General features: G+C 45.0%; 1 protein-coding gene across 4 annotated transcripts in view; it reads right to left on the bottom strand.

Moving 5' to 3' along the window:
* Positions 1-17,717, bottom strand: part of MYH10 (myosin heavy chain 10) — a 93,059-nt gene that overhangs the window by 67,603 nt on the left and 7,739 nt on the right. For 3 of the 4 annotated variants that reach the window (XM_042883919.1, XM_042883921.1, XM_042883920.1), the window contains exon 3: positions 11,314-11,470. In XM_042883919.1, coding sequence (XP_042739853.1) covers positions 11,314-11,470 — 157 coding nt within the window. Of the gene's footprint in view, positions 1-9,566; positions 9,589-11,313; positions 11,471-17,717 lie in introns of those variants that run through there. The other variant, XM_042883922.1, reaches the window with a different exon arrangement.

The following is a 17,717-nucleotide window of genomic DNA, read 5'->3' as shown; positions in this document are numbered from 1 at the left end:
GCACAGAAAACGATCTGGTTACAGAGACGAAGCATGCCTTTATATTTTGTGTTTATCACTAAAATGTTGCCTGGATACTCCATAAACTATCAAACGCTTTACACCATGAAATGACTTGCAACAAACATCTCCAAAAGCATAACACAGGAAGACTGACAGGCACAAGTGTTTTGCTGAGCACCTATCTTACTGCAGAGCAAATACATCCCAACACTTCTGCTCCTGGGAGATTCCTTCAGCAGCACTGCAGACTCTACGTTTCACCTCTACCTTCAGCTGTGCAACACAGCTGAGTCGTGTTCGTCAGGGTACTTTCTGCAGCCTCACAGTTCATAGGAATACAGTATTTTGCCAACAACAGCCCATTAAACATGCAAGTGAATGTTTCAGAAAGCATGTAATTTGCCAACGCTATAAAGCTGGCAGGTAAAGTTACAGCACCTCAATTTAAGCAGCCATTACGAACTCCTTAATGAACCTGAACCTCCACATGGCCAAAGGATCAGAAGAGATCCAAAATGCCACAGGAGCCAAAGCACACCTCAGGAGATAACTCACTCCAGGAGGTCTCAGGTAACTAAAACAAAAAAGGAGAGGTGTCAGGGACATCATTAGGACAAGCAGGAGAATCACAGGATTCTTCCACATACACACAGGTGCCACTGGAAGTTGGAAGTGATCTCTTCTCTTTAGGGAAGCAGGGATACACCTTGAAACTGCATTTACCCTTTTCTTCCTGCCTCGTCACCATCAGCTTAGTGACAAGCTGTAAGTTCTTATCTCCAAGTTGAATGGCTTTGAACCTGAGATCGAGGTGCACTTGCAGAGATTCTCACTTGTCCTGAAATGCATAACACTGCAATTTATCCTCAAAGATGAAATTCAGGTGCACCTCTTTCCTCCCCTCCCCCCAGATACCAGTGCTTTTAAGATTAATAACAGTGCTTGGTTTGTTTTCAGCAGTGCTCACACTTGTCCCACAGAACACAGAACACCCCTGTGCCAGCTCAGACACCAGGCCACAAAGAATTCCAGAACAACTCCTCTTCCAGCACAACACCCTTCACTTCCAAGTGAGGACAGAACAGCACTGCTATCTCTAAAGCAATTACTAATTCCCGATCTTGTCTGTTTACTGTTTCTGACATGGCACAACACAAGACAGAGGCACTGTCTGTTACATTTCTTCTACAGGAGTACAGTCTACAGGAGTAAGCACTGAGGCTGATGGTCACAAGCCGCTTTTGGCAGTCCAGTAAGTCAATTCCTACCTCTTACTCCAAGGCTCAAGATGTGCCCGAGTCTTTCACAAAGGACTGAGAGAGGATCTCTTTGCTATGAAGGTGAGCACTGACAAAGGCACTGTGTGGATGTTTCTGCAAGTGGTGAAGTTTTAAAAAAAACAACAGAAGCAGCAAAAAAACAGTGGTTCTGTACCTTATTCCAAAAGGTACCAGATTTGAGATAAATAACAACTGCCACGCTTCAGTTCTGCTTGCTGACCGACTGCCTTATGCACTGAGTTGATCATTAAATGAAGCATGGCAGAGGTGAGGCAAACCCCAGCAGGGCTCACCCCACTGCTGGCTGGGTGCGAGCACTTCTTGCACATCTCACAGCCACACATCACTCACTCACTCACCCCAGAGCTCAGGCTGCTGCACAAGTGCTCCAGCACAGACAGTGCAACCTAACAGCACCCAGCCCTGGGAAAACAAGCCAAGCTAGAATTGAGACCATTTTAGAAGTTGAGTGTTAAGCATTTGCAATGTTAGCTTGAAATTACCCAAATTCCCAAATAAAAACTGTGACATTTATTTTGACTTGCTAGCCGGGGCTTAATCAGCAGAAAAGGAGAAAACAAATAGCTGCCAGACTGCATCCTGCCCACTTTGTGGGACCGTGGGCAGCTTCTCCATTATACATCAGAAAGAATTTTTTGTCTAGTCCTCACCAAGTTTGAAGAAGCTCAAACAATGTTTTCACAGTCAGTGTTCCAGCAGTTTCACTTATTTCCATTAAGAGAGAGTCCTGCATGTTTAATTTAGAAGTTAAAACATATTTGCTAAATACACTAAGAGAAATTAAGAGACAACGCATTCCTTAACAGATCCATCCAAACAGATGTGCATTTATCCTATCTAATGGGAAGCCAAATGCAAGCAGCCCCATGCAAGGGGCAGCTGCTGCAGCTCAGGAGGATTGCAGCACACAGCTGGCCCTCAGCACAGGGCAGCGCAGGGACAGCTTGCAGGACAAGGGCTGGGCCACAGCGTGCACAAGGGCTGCAGGCACCAGGGATGGGACACAGCCACTGGCCTCCAGCAGCTCCTGTTTCCGCTTCACAGCCACAGCAGTGAGAGGTCCCAGCCCATCAGGCACCAGGTTCCGGAGCTGCCAGGCCTCGCTTGTTCTGCTCACAGCTCTTCACATCACACAGACAGGCTGCTTTCCCAGCAGAAACGAGCAACTCCTAAACCTTTAGCTGGGGCCATCCCTATGCTTACTTCTCAGCGATATTTGCATACTGCTTAACAGTAACCTAAGATTAGTGGTAGCTGGCAACCACAGGCTGAAAAGGGTTTATTTGGACTGCAGAGTGCTCAGCATAGCAGTGGTTTCTAATCTCCAGCAACCCCGCTTAAGTTGCTCTGCTTCCTCTGCAGCACAATTTTGTTTAGACAAAGATTACATTGTCAACTGAAACAATAACTCAAGGAGGTCCTTTGACAGTAATATCTGCCACTGAGGCTCACTAATTCACTTTTGCTCCTCTCCCTCCCAAACAATTAAGCAGGCACAAACCACTGAAGAGAACTGGCTACGAACCAAGTGGGCTCTTCCCGAGTTACTCCATTCTGCCTGAACTCCGCAGGTTTGGAAAGAGAGCAGAGGACTTTGCTGGGCTTTCTGACTGTAACAGGAAGTTGAGCAGTTGGGTTTTCATCCTCGGTCACAGAGGGGACAGGACACAGCCCAGAGGCACATCCCACACCAGCACAGTAACTGGGGTAAGTGGAGCTGACCTCAGCGCATGGATTAGCAGCTGCTGGATTGCAGCTGTAGATGCTTCTCTAATGAGTGTTTTCTAGGATCCATAACAAGCCTTTTGAGGGGCTTCACCTCAAAATATCTGATGTCTCAGATGCGGTGCATGGACTTACTGTGGCTCTGCTCTCTAGCAATGAAGTTGTTACTTTTAGAATCACTGATCACTGTAACAAAACAGTGTCCTCAGAGAATATTTAAGAGCCACCGTTACTGTCTTGTAAGAGGTTTCAAGAGTGGATAGCTCAGGAGATGCCCCCCATTTCAAGGACCAGCAGCCCCTAACAGCCAGCTGCAAGCAGAGCCCTGCCATGACAGAGCACACGCACAGCTCCAGCCATGGCTGCCTCCGCACGCAGGGCACAAATAAGCGCTGACTTAGCAAGACAGGAGTTCTGTCTCTGGTCCATCACACTCCAACAGCAGCTTTTCAAGAAGCACCGAACTCCAGCAGCCCTACATCCTGAGACATGGCTGCTACCATTTAGCTGCCCCATTAAGAAATGTTTTCTCATTGTTCTGCACGTCACTTGTGATTGCCAATTAATGACCCTTTGTTCCCACATAGGAAGAGATGGGTGGGAGATGTAAGCACTATTCCCCCTCCCTGTGCCATTTCAGATGTAGACTCGTTCTGTTTGACCTCAATTATCATTCCCATGCACAGTTTTGATAACTTCAGCTGTTCTTTAAATGTTTTCCTGACTTATTTCCTCTCCTCCCAAAGGAGGGAAAGGCTGGAGCAGCACAAAGCACCAAAGGTACAAATGTCAAGTTTGGGGCAGCAGTTTTAAGTTCAGGGCAGTAAAGTGTTTCCCACTTTGATCCTATTCTCTGATTTTTAACCATTGCTGCACAATTAATTTAGATTGCTACAGATCTGTTTCACACTCACAAGCTCCTGCCAAAGCAGTGAGAGCTCCAGCACTACCAGAGCAATTTATTCCTTATCGTACACCTCATGTGTGTGGCCTCTGCTGTGAGCTGAGGTACAGCCCTTTGTCCTGGGCTCCTGTTTTTGCTGTCCTAAAAAAATAAATCCACATAAGCCAAGTGTCATCTTAGAATCACTTTGCATTTTGCAGGCAAACAAATCTACAAACAAGGGGCATGAACGCAAGCACAGGTTGGTTTATGTCTCCAGCAGTGACCTTGCCAAGCCACAGAAAGCAGAGAACAAGGGATAAGATCAGCCACATAACCAGATCTGTACCTGCATGGGGCCTTCCCTCACACTGCAGTTACTTCAGAGCCTGTGCTTATGATAATTACCAAAATTACATGTGAAAACTCACGTGGGTCGTTATCAGATGACCTCCTGTCCACTCAGATTCATTCACAGATCAGTGCGTTTGAGAGGCACGCTCTCTCCCTAAAAAACCTTTCTGAGTCTTTATGCCCACACCACCTCACATACGCACACACTCCTGTGAAGGCTAGCTGGATACTTTGGAACAGGTTCCACCAACACGCTGGACAGACATCATGCATACCACTATCATATCTGCAGATCTGAAAGAGAATCTCAGAGACAGCAGCTAACATCTGGGTGCTGGGGCAGCTCTGTGCCAAACATCCACACGCAGCCACAGCGAGTAGGTCAGCGGCTCCTTCTCCATGCTCAAATCTGGTGCTTGCAGCCTCACTTTCCTTTTCTTTTGAGTTTCCTTGTACACATAAGCTGATGGTCTTGCCAGCACTCTGAAAAAGCCTTGAAATAAAAGAAACCTGGTGCCCCTGAGCATCTGGAAAGCCAAAAGCTTCCATTTGGCCAAATGCCTGGAAGCACCAAGGGCAGACAAGTGAATGGATACTAGATGATGCCATCACTCCTGGTTAGGAAGCTAGGGAAGCACTGAAAGCTTGCACTGAGATGCACTGATAATCATGTTGGTGATGAGAGCCTTGGCTTACTGGAGACAAAGAACAGAAGAACACTCACCATTCCTCTCTGCTAGCTAAGAGCTCACAGTTGCTCCTACTTCTTGTTTCTGTGCCAGAACACAGCAAGAACATTTAATAAATAGGAGGGTGGATAAAAAAGGAGCTACTGCAATTGCTACTGCTGGCAGCTCCAGCACAACTGGACTCTTCGTTCAGCACTCCAGAGGAACGCAGACATGACTGACCAAAAAAATGACTGCCTGCATCACCAGCAGAGCTGCTGTAAGCAAAGTGCTCTCAGGAACACCATTCATTGAAGCTTTTGCTGTGCAGGAAGTAATATCTGCATTTGTGGCATCTGAAGGATAAAACCAAATGAGAAAAAAAAAAAAAGCAGAAAATAGTGTTTATTTCACATCCACCCTGAAATAAAGTTTGATCTAAACTAAAACTGTGGAATAGAGTTTTACCAGAAGCAGGTGCTGGCTGAGTAATACGTACAAATGAATCATCTCACAAATGATTTCATAAGTTGGATGCACTTGCTCTTGAATTCCTGTCTGCCTGCTAGCACAGTCACAAACCAGCTATGAGCTCAGCCTGCTCTGCAGATCTTCAAGCTCCCATCGCTTGGTCGCAGCGTTGACCAAAAGGCTCAGGCTGGGCTGTGCAACACGGCGCCTCGGGGGAAGGGGCAGGGAGAGTGCCAAAGCTCCTTCTTGAAGGCATGCCAAAAAAATTAACACAGTCAACCACTTCAAGTAACACTTCTAAGGAACTGAGAGTTAAGAAAACAGCAGTTCACTCTAAATACTATTATGTCTAATTAAGTTTGTAACCCTGAGGTTGAGCTCCAATTAGAGCAGAGATCCAAACACATTTTGACACAGAAAAAGACAAAGGTTAAGAACTGTTGTCCAAGTACTGCAGTACTGAAGAACTTCAAACACTACTAAAGGTGAGAAAAAACACGTGGTAGAATACAACCTCATTCTAACAGCGAGCATCATTAAGCTTTATTCAATAATTGCTATTGACATCATTCAGAGATGTGCCAATATGGCACAAAGTCATCAAAACAGCCCCAGCTGAAGCAGATCTGATACCAAGGAACAAAGAGGTGAGGAGAAATGAAGTACTGCACCACAGGTTCAGCTGACAGAAGCATTTCTCATTTTCCTTCAAATTCAGAAATGAAGCAGAAGACTGTTTCAGCATGATGGATTTCAGTTATTCTGCTTCAATTCTTCCTTCACGATTCTCCATCCCTCTTTCCAGCCATTAAAAATCATTGTATATCACATTTCCATGTTACTGTCACACAAATATTCACATTCCACACCAGCCTGGCTGGATAAAAGGAAAACACAAAGCAGTGCAATGATAAGGAGGCCCAGAAATCCTTCCTATCACATCTGCCAAGCAGGTAGCTCTGTTCAGTTCCTGCCATCCTGCACTTTGTGATGAGCTGAAGAACTCTGAGGTTTTGATAACTCAAAAAAGATACTGTGAAAAACATTAATTGCACATTTAACAGGTTTGATGTGCTGTTCCCATCATGGAGAATGCTAGCCAGGCTCTTCACTCTCACAGCAACCTGTCCCTGCCACCTCAATATTCAGTAGCACACAGAAAAGAATTGCCACGTTTTATTCTAAATTATTTCATACAATAAAAACACTTCCCAGAAGCATTTCAAAGGGAATTAACTAGAGATATAGGTCAGTATGCTATTTTGCAGGGAGCAGCAGTGGCAGTGCCAGCTCCTCCAGCACCGAGCGCTCCTCTCACCTATTGCACAGCTTCTGATAAAGCTCCCCTGGAACAGGATTAAAGCAGTCTGAAAATACCAGTGCTAATTTAGGGCTGACCAAGACGTCCTCAGGGAAACGGGATAGAAAGGAGAGACTAAGCATAATTATACAAGAGTAATATTAGCAGGCAAGCAGGTCTTCAGCAACCAGAAGCAAACCGAGTCTGCCTCAACACATCCTACAATGTATTTTGTTCAGATTCAGTGAATAAAGAGGCATAAGAAGACAATGCCACACTTCCTCAAAAAGTACAGCAGGAGAGGAGAGCCTCATATGGGCAAAGCACCAGAGGAAAGTTATGTCAGTGCTGCCTGCACAATCAGGTCAAGCCTCTTCTGTTAAAAAAGGGAAAAGAAGATAGTCATAGGGGAATCAGCAGTCAGAATTCATTTCCTAAAGAAAATCCTAGCTCCTATCCATATTTCTGCTGCTCATCGCCTGTACGTTTCAGCAGTGCAGAGGAACACAGCAAGTCTTACAAATTGTATTACCAAACAGAATTAAGGTCAATGTTGTCACAGGGATTAGGACACCAATTCCTTATGACCATGTCAACCGCCCAGCAGCTTTGAAAAGCTCTGCCCAGGATTCCTTAGTGAAGCATGCCAACCCCGGCCCTATGCATGAATGCATAGGATTTCTGTCTAGGGCCAAACAGCTTCAATAAGCCGGGAGCCCCTGGGTTATGTGAACTCACTGCTTCAACTTCACATTAAGAAAATGAAGAGAAAGCACAAGGGAAATCCACTAAATCACCTGTGAAGTAGCACTTAGCCTCCCACCACAATGCTTTGAAAACTAATTAGTAGGGGAGGCAGAGGGGAAATCCAGCATGTAAAGCAGAATTGCAGGTTATTACCTTCTGAGGTCAGGACAGCAGGTAATGAGTGCTTCCGGAAGAGAGACCCGGGCTGCCGTAATCGGAGCGCGCCGCGTCCCGCCTGGCACTCACAGACTGCCTGCACTCAATCTTTACTGCAAGCCTTGCAGGAAAGTCAATGTTTATGAGATCAAGCAATCACTGAGATTTGCTTTTCCTTGCAAAGCTCGCCTCAAATCCTCAGCACATCACAGCTGCACCAGCACTGAACTGGCCAGCTGCAACACAGCCCTAAAAATGATTTTTCCACTTCCTTCTTTCTTGTGTGGAATTAGTGTAAGCTATCACATCTCTCTGCAGATTACTATTTGCTCTCAGAAATGAAAAACCAGGCTTTCTGAGCATATTCTGCTTCCCCTGCTCTTTCCCCTCCTTCCCCCTTTGTCCTCCTTGGTTAACAAATTCCAAAACGAATTCCAGCCCATTCTGCTTCCCACTGGAGGGCAAGATGAGAGCTGACCTGCGATGACAGCTCTCCCAAACAGGAAATTCTTCACAGGGATGAGCGCAGCAGCAGCTTTATGGCTGGCAGTTTGCAGCACTCCCCACATACAGCCTTTCTGTAAGAGTGCTGTGAAGTGCAACACGCAGTGCACATCACCAGCTTAACAAAATGGAGCACTTCAGCAGTGCCTAAGATGACGAGCACCTATTCAGACACACACATCAGTTCTGTTTCTGCTGATCAAAAAAACCCTCTGCTTTCACAACCTTTTTTTTTTTTTTTTTTTTTGCTTAAGATAATATTAAGGCTCACACAACACATGAACCCTCAGCTCAGCAGAAGTGTGAAGCCGATCTCTCATCATCTGAGCTCTGAACGAATGGCATAAAAGGGCTAAACTACCGAGTAGCAGTTTACTTGCTGCCCTTTACTACCAGCACACAGGAACTGTGTTGTAAGAAATCTGGTTGTTTGGACACAGCTCAGGTCCAAGTATCCTGGTGATCAGCATAAACACATTTCACCAACACCTGGAAAATTAGTAGCTATGATTACAAGAAAAGTAAACATGATTACACTGCACAAAATACCACTGAGCGGGCCAGGAAAACACAGCCAACCCGCTTTCATTGGCCTAAATTAATGGTTAAGGTATTCTCTGAGGTTATGGTCATATTACCCAACGAAACAGCATTCCTATGGCTTCAATCTCAGTTTTGAATCCTAATAATTAAATTCCAGAAGCCAACTACTGGACACGGTAGTCATCTATATCAAAAGAAACTACAGTAGCACAGCAATTATTTGCAGTAGTACTGGAACAACAACTCTCTACCCCCAGTTCACTCTCCCTCTGCCATCCTATCTACACCTCCCAAAGCAACTGCATGCACCAACCGGGATGGGAACTGCAGAAACAGTTTTACAGCCACATTAGCAACTGCTGAGAAAAAGCACTGTTGTCAGACTATGCTTAAATAAGGCTGTGTTAGTGAAGACCACTCATGACTTCACCTGAAGTGCTGCAACGAAGACAGCTAGCTCTTGGTTAGACCTAATCCTACTAGCCAAAAGCTTCCAGTACAAGTTTTCTGTTCCATTAGTTTATGACAAAGTCTAGAGCAAAACGTAAGGAATAATTAGATTAAGGAAACTGAACTGTATCAACCCCTCAGCTATGAAGAAAAACCTAACTGTCCCTACCAAGTGACAGGCACATCCCACACTTGGTTTTGTACTGCAAACTGGCAACCAAAAAATAAGTTGAATATTGTTACTGACTCCTACTATTAAGGTAAGTACTAGTTGATACTCTGAAAGATTAGACAAACTGCAATTGTAACAGCTAAGGGTATTTGTAGGCTCAAACTGAGCTCCCTCAAGCACTGCTTTGCTCAGCAGGTCCCATCTAGAGGCCCTGCAACCAAAGCCCAGCACTGAGCAGCAGCAGAGCCACCCCTCCCTTCCACTTATCCCACTTCACACAAATGCTCACCAGCCATTCTCATCACAGCTCATCGCTGCTTCGCAAGAATATGAGAAGCCAGGCAAATCACCAATACAAATAGCCATGCCTCATACTTCAGGCAAATATCTCCAGAGCTCTGTACTCCACCTTTCTCCTACAGCACAGCAATGTCTGCAAACAATTCACTGAAGGCACTACAAAAATCAGAAGCTGTGCTGCTTTTTCCCTTCCTCTGGAGGTCTCTTCTGATCTAACCCGATTAGGCAAGAACAATTTGCTAAAGTAAAATATTTGCCTACTGTACAACTGCCAATACCTATTCCTGAGCTCTTACTTATCCTTAGCAAAGGAATTGTGAAGGCAAACCACCAACAGAAAGTTCACTGCCTGATTGCAATCGCTTGCAAAAATAACCAGGGAACAATTCCATACAGGTGAAGGATACCAGAAACACATTGTTAACCTTGAAGAAATCATTCTGTAACACGTCGGTCCTGCTGCACAGCCCCCAGCTATTTTAATTCTAATCCACGCCCTCATTCTTTTAAGAGAGAAAGATTCACACTATCAAAATCACAAAGCAAGTAAGCACTGAAAAACAGAGATATATCAGTATGAAAAGAAAACAACTGTAACTAAACACAGACTGTCATATGAAAGCTTTTTCTTTAAACATAGTTTCCTGAATTCAGGACAAAATTTGTACAAAATTCAGCAAGAAGTCCAGAGACACAAATTGGTACTGGGGAACAGATACACAGAGAGAACCTGAGCCTTGAGAACTACTGATGTTGACTTACACTGTATGTATGTATGCAACCCCAAAGTCTGCACTTGTCTTCCAAGTTAGGAAGATTCTGATCTGAGTTGTGAGAGGTTTATGTTGTGCTGACAGGCTGTAGCTTCTCTTCCAGCCACATGTGCAGCAGAACACAGCACGTTTTTCAGGCCTCTCTCTGTCCCACATGCACTTCTCTAGATAGAGCAAGCTGGTGTTTCTGGATCAGTAAGGTATCCCCAGCGTAAGCCATGAACCAGTGCAGACAGCACCATCCAACACTGTGTCAGTGCAGTTGTACAAGTTTGATGCTGTTGCTTCTTTCAACATACTTACCACAGTGGTGTTTATTTTAATGCATTTATCTGCCAGATGCTCATTATCCAAAATTCCAAGTGCCCACCATGAAGTTGCTCAGTTTGCTACAGATACACCTCACGTGAGTTTGGTGGTAAAAAACAAACCTGGATCTTCAAGGTGAAGCACCTGGCTGTGTCTCACTGTCATTTCAGACCATTACTTCCAGTGGCCAAGATGTCACCATTTTTAAAGGAGCACAGAAACAAGCCATTACACCTCAGCTTTCCCCTTTCATTGCACTGTCTCATTCTCACTTCACTCAATGCCAGGGCACTTACAACTTTTGACATCAATCTTATCTCTTTTTCTTTTAGAAGGGAGTATTTCCATTACAACTTCCAATGCCCCCAGCTGGCACAGCACACCTCCTATTGGCATCCATTCGCTTCTGAGCCGTAAGGCAGACAAACACACCAATGAGGGGTCAAGCTCCAAGTTACTTCTGGTCTAAAAGCTGAAGTCTCTAGGTAAGAGTTTTTTTTGGTTTTTTTTTGAGTACAAGAGGAAATAGAGATTGCGTTAAGAACTACAACACAGCAGGAAAATACACCGCTAAACTTCCAAAACTTGGGAGCTTTAAGTGCATGGAAGAGTTGAGACTCACTGAATGACTGTAAGAAACGTTAACGCCCTTACCTTGCAGCATGCATCTGTAGGCAGACTCGGATATGGCATAAATGTGTGGTGGCATTTCGTGGCGCTTCTTCCCTCTGTACATCTCTATGATGTTCTCTGAGTAAATCGGGAGGTTCTTGTACGGGTTTATAACTACGCAGAACAGCCCTGAATAGGTCTTAAAAAAGAAAAAGAGGTTTCATTAATAAACACAGAATTGAATTAGAAACACGAGGAGCAAGACGTTTTTCACAGGCTATTTTGGATTTCTCTTAGAGCAAAATTAAGGTCCTTTCTGTTGGAGAACTTTAAGTACATGCTATCCTCAGACCGCTGGTTTATAGCTCTGTTAAAAAGCTCTTTAATTACCTGCATTAAAAGTCATTTAAAGATAATCAACGTAAATAAACATTGAAGTGGAACATCTGATCTCCTTCCCACAGATATTTAAGTCTCTTTTCTACTTATGAAGTTAAAGAATTAAGGGCACCTTTTGATGTTCTACTCCTTCAGTAACACGCCTGCTGAAGTATTTTCATTTTTATACTTGGAAGAACTGCAATATTGATTTACCCTATAATCATCCTCTAAAAACTGTTAAATTAAAGGAAAAAAATCAAGAGCTTACAATAGAGAACAGTGATTTTACCTATCACACAACACAGAGGAGAAAAATAACTACTAGGTATCTGCAGAGTTATTGCACTGACACAGAAATGTACATTTCTGAGACACCACTTGTGGAAGACCAGAGTTTAAAGCAGCAAAGAGAGGACATCACATTCTTCACACAATCTTTAGCTGGGACTGGCAGCGGTTGATAAAGACAGAGAGCAGAGACTTTGTGCAAGAGCAAACCCTATTATTTAGGCTAATGTATCATTATTCTATTATGTAACTTGGATAAGGAAAAAGCCTATTATTCCCAACCACTATTCTTGCTATCCTGCTGTTTTCCTATGATGCCATGTCTTCCTTCTGCAGAGGCCCAAAGCAATCTCCTCCTGGAGATGCTGCTCCTTCCATTCCCCCATCCTGGGCACAGGGCAGCAGGCACTGCAGACAGCGTTCTGTCACCTGCTGATACTGAACAGAAATCATCAGAGCTGCCATCATATCAAAACATTCAAGTACAATTTTTACACTGCTCTTTGAAGTCACTCGTATTGAGGCATTTCTTTTTTACTGCTACTGAAATTGAGTGTACACTGCAAGCGATACACAAAGGCCCACATTTCCACATGAATTAAGTATCAAGATGACTTTGGAACAGCTCAACCTCTGCTCTACAGAAGTTATCACACGTAAGTGATATACATAAACATCAGCAGTTGCACATATCAATATACAGAGATGGAAAATAATCAGTCCTCCCTTTGCCAGTAGGAGGATATGCAAACATGGACTGGCTGCAAGGGCCTGAGTAACAAAGGCAAGGTAACAGAAAGACAACTTTGTGCACTGCCAGAAGAAAGCTCGTGTCATCTCCCTCAACTGAGGCATCCGAGGCACGAGAATGGCTCCCCCCCTTTCTAAACCCACACCTAGTGTTGTTTCCTTATGAAATGAACATTACTGGAAAGATTTTCTTTTATATCAAGTTCTGAAAGCACTTTTTAATACCATTAGCATCTTTAGTACCATGGGAACGTTAGCAAGAGAGAGCAGCTGTCTTCTGCCAGAGGCAACAAGCATCTCTGTGGGTCAGGAAGTCTGCCTTACCTTTACAGACTGTTAGAAGAGGGATAGCTATTGCTAGCCCTTACTTCACTGACAGCCACTGGGAGCCTACGTAGTATTAAGCAGACAACACAAGAATCTTACAGCATTTCTTACTTTAAAAAGAATTTTTATTTGGAAGAAGAGGAACTTTATTTCTTCTGCACAAAGGATCCTGGAAGTACAGGCAGAAGGCAATCTCTGAGCCAGGAGCTATCAGTAAAGGAAAAGAACTTGGTGTTACATCAGATGTCCTGACTGGAAAGGAATCTCTGCTTTGTTCTGATATGCTGGATGATAAGAACCGCAGTGCCTTACCTAGCCAAATATCTTTGGGAATAACGTATGTATTTCTCAAGAAAGGAAACTGATGTTATCAGGTCAGTTGACCCAAGCACAAAGAACAACTTATTATTAACTCAACATAAGGAAAGGGCCTTTGGTGAGAGTGCAGTCCCTGTCTGGCCTCCCTTCCAGTCCTACCACCACCCATCCCACCAGCACTGCTGCCCTGGCAGTGACTTATGAGTGGGCATTGCCTCTTGGAGGACAAATTCCTAAAAGAATTGGTTAGTAATAGAATGAGCTGCCTGACCAAATGCATCATGGCCACTAGTGAGATCATAATGGAGAGGGAAGGCAGGACAGTTATTTTAATAGCACGGTTCAGCTGACCAAGGAGCCAAATGAGGTCACCCACACTCACCTACAAGCAGTACCAATAGCACGAAGACATCAAAAGATCACCATAAATCTCTTTATCATTCCAGCATTCAAGCAATGATAGCAAGAAGCAAGGCACATATTTATCCACCCATCCTGCAACCACCAGCTTCAAGTCAGCAAGGAAATGCAGCACAGCTGCTGCTTGCTATGGTCACTTTGGATGACGAAGACCAGCTCACTGCTGACTGCAGATGAGATCTGCTCATGAGAAAAGAATTCCTACAGCCAGGTCAGCTCCCAGCTCTGCCCCAGCACATCCTCTGATCACTGCAGCCACACGGACAGTTATTTAGGCATCATCCAGTGCAGCTCATTCATACAGGGTGGTTCTGGAACCCTTCACCCAGCTCCACCTGGGCCCTGCTCTGCTATCCAGCTCCACAGACCTGGGTTCACCTCTCTGGGATACACCTTACCAAGGATGCAGCTGTCTAACTAACGCCTTATAAACACAAACTTAGCAAGTTTCTGAGCTCTACTGATGACACCTAACCTGGAAGCCTTTCCAGACTACCTCCCAGTGCAGTAATTGCAAGGATCAGAGAGTCTGGAACGACCCCAATCAGCAAATGAACTATTCACTACTTTCACCAATGCTGAGGTTCATTCGTTTGGACGATAAATTTGTATCACTGACCACTAAATCTCCACCATAAGAGAGCTCTTCCACACACAGTACCACAAACCCAACCATCCTGCTGCCCTGCATACCTGTCACTCAGTTCACTCTCCTGCCCTTTCCCTGCAGAATTTGAAGTCACACTTCTTTCAAAACACCACAATGCTACAGAGATTCATTTATTTGAGGAAAGATGGCACCAAGGTCCCCCAAAGGAAAGATAACATGTAACATGAAGGCAAGATAAATAGGTTGAGATTGTGACCTGCCAGAGCAAAATACATATACATATTTACACCTGCCTTACAAACGGACACCTTGCTCAATGATCAGCCCCAGGCAGCTGCTGCAGGTGCCCAAAGCTTTCAGACCCAGGCAGGGCTGAGTGATGCCCTGAGCCTCCTCTGCTTCCCAGGGCCCAAACTCTGCCAGGAGACCAGAATGAGAATTGAGCACTGCAGAGCTACAGCAACCGTCCTGGATGAGGAACCAGACTTCAAGTTTCAGCTTACAGGGTTAGGTCTGTATATTGAAAAGCTGAAGTATAGATGCTTACTCACCTTAGGACTGTGTGATCAGCTGCAAACTAAGCCAGCTGCTTGAAACACATTTCTGCTTTGCACAGGAACAGGATATAGACAATATCGAGCAACAGCAATGCTGCCTGCTGGAATGCATGCTCTCCAGGCAAGGCTCCAGAGACAAACAGTAAAGCAGAGCTCTGACAGTGCTGTATACAAACTCTCCTTCAGGACACTAATTGTGGCGTTTGAATATTTCCAGATGCTTACAAGCTTTAATCCAGTAATATATCACTTAGTAATTTGGATTTTGGTATGCAGCCCCAGACTGCAGAGCTCAGCCTGCTTGCAGAGGCCTATCTGAAAGCTATGGTATATTCCTAGCAGTAAGCAACCTGAGAAGGAGACAGACATACGTATCTGTCAGACATTGTGCATCATCACTTGTCTCCTGGAGAGCAGCTTACCAGTGCCACACAGGTAACAGAAGAGTTACCTCTCACTTTATCTGAACTCTTCAGACACAAAAGAAAGTTTCAACTTGCAGACTACAGGATCACTCCCACTGATTCGTACCAGTGCTTCAGAGCAGGAAAGGTTCCCAAGTGCTGTCTTTCCTTAAAGCCACATCAAAACATCACTGTGTGTGTGCACTTTTACAATGGCAATAGTGTCCAAACCTTTGTACAGCTCCCTAGCTTAACAGTCCAGCCTTGCAGTTCTTCTGTCAAGGAAAATGCTGTTATAATGGCTAGGTTGGTGCCTCCTACTGCAACACCAGAAAAAGGCCTCTGTAAAGAGTGGTTTCAGAGCACATCAGCAAGATGCAGGTCAGTTCTCTAAAGGGAGAAATGGAACAGTTTGCCTTGCTGCAGTACCCAGGCTCAATGTTCATCTGCAGCTCCTCAAATGCAGAAAGTGATAGACATAGTCCACTACTACATCAATAATTAAGCTGAAATAAGCTTCTAGGCATCCCCCTACTGTTGATTGCAGTGTAACCCACTAGTGTCTTGCCTAGAAAACAAGACCTGTATCCCATGTTTGCAAATGTAGGACCCATCCTCCTGATAGGAAAGCTGCAACACCACATCATCGTCCCCTTGTCCAGTTTTACCTTCTTAGGTTGCACAGCTACTGCCTTTCACTCTCCACACCTTACTTAAGCCTCTGAGCTGGGTGAGCCTCTCACAGACAGCCTTCCTCCCCTACTCACTGAGGTAACCTGAAATTCACACTGTACAGAATGGGATGTAGCTCCTCAGCCCCTGAGAAGCCAGAAGCTGTGGCCTGGAGAGGAACACATCCTCCACTATGCGCAGCTGCAGTCCAGCCAGCATCTGGCACATCACCATCACCCCCAGCCCAAGCTCCCCAGTCAGAGCACTTGGCAGCCTGGCACCTGAATTAACCCAGATGTCTGCACAAACTCTAGCTAAAACAATTCAGTCCTACTGGCATCCAGCAAGCAGAGGTCAGAGACACCAGCAAGGGTGAAAGACACAGCGGGGCAGCAGGAGCCTCAGCCTGACAGAAGCTGGGCTGCACAGGGACAGCAGCCCTGGCCGCTACTCAAACAGCTGAAGGGCAAGATCTCCGTGGGGATGACAAAGGGAACACATATACAGCTATTAAAGCAAAAACACTGCCCAAACTGCAGAACAGCATTGTCTACAGATGTTCTCTGCAGCCGGCCCTGCAGACAGGGAGCTCAGTAGCACTACACTGTCACATTTACAGGCTTCAGACTGTTTAAAAAAGAGAATAAACAACGTAATTTGGCAGCACAGGTTATGCCCCGCTCAGAGCTCCCCGCTCAGACTGACAGCAGTGTCACTGAGCACAGTGCAAAAGCCCCAACCATGCCAAGCCTCACGGGGAAAACATGATCCCAGCTCACAGCAGGGCAGTGCAGTATTAATATCCGCTAGCAGGCTCTGCAGGGCCGTACAGCAGCCCCCAGCCCATCTCAGGCTGCCTGCTGCAGGCACTGGGCTCAAAGGGCTCTGCTGGATGGAGCACTCAGCTGAAGAAAGGCACTGTGTTACCAGCCCATATCCAAACTACTGCATCACTGTGGGCTGCTATGCTACCACTGCTAAAGGAACCAGAGAATACATCAGACCTTGTATTCCTTCTTGCGTAGGGACGAGAGATTTTAGTACACCAAAAGTCTACTTGATCACATTTGAGTCTTCCACAAACCTGAATTAATCTAAAAACAACTTGAGGTCAAAGCAGTCATCAGTTTGAACCCAAGCACTGCTGCGTGCTATCAAGTACCAGAGCCCACACAACTGGGTCATCTTCATGGGAAGATGAAGTAAAGATACAGACTCGAGATTCCTGCAGGGTCTGTTGTTAGCAGTCTGTTACAAAGTGATCTGAAGTTCTCCCAACTGGACCAGCACAAAAATTGAAACAATTAGAATACAGCAGCTTATATAATTACACTGACTGCTCTAGGTTATGCTCTGGCCTCACAGGAGCAGTGGCGTAAGAAGAAACAGGTTACAGCTTGAGACCTGCTCCGCACAGCAGGCCCTGGAGCTGGGGACTGCAGCTCATTTGTCATTTTCTGCCCCCTCTTCTGCTAAATAAAATGGAAAGCATAGGAAAAAAAAATTGGGCTGCAGACCAATTATGGAGGTAATACTTGTAATTCTAAGAAATATCTACCGAAGTGTTTGTAACCACAATAGCGAGAATGTTTTCTTCTTTGCTGCTAGGAAAAAGCAGCATATGCAGAGAGCAGTAATTAGCAGGAAAGTTCCAGAAGCCCTTGGAGTTGCACAGCTTCCAACCCTTTTGGAAAAGTCTTTGCTAAAATGAAACTGAGT

This window comes from Lagopus leucura, unplaced genomic scaffold (assembly GCF_019238085.1).
Source record: "Lagopus leucura isolate 7727_CA_CO unplaced genomic scaffold, USGS_WTPT01 Super-Scaffold_100040, whole genome shotgun sequence".
NCBI lineage: Eukaryota > Metazoa > Chordata > Aves > Galliformes > Phasianidae > Lagopus > Lagopus leucura.
The sequence above is the reverse complement of the archived record's forward strand: the minus strand, read 5'-3'. Positions and strand labels throughout refer to the sequence as shown.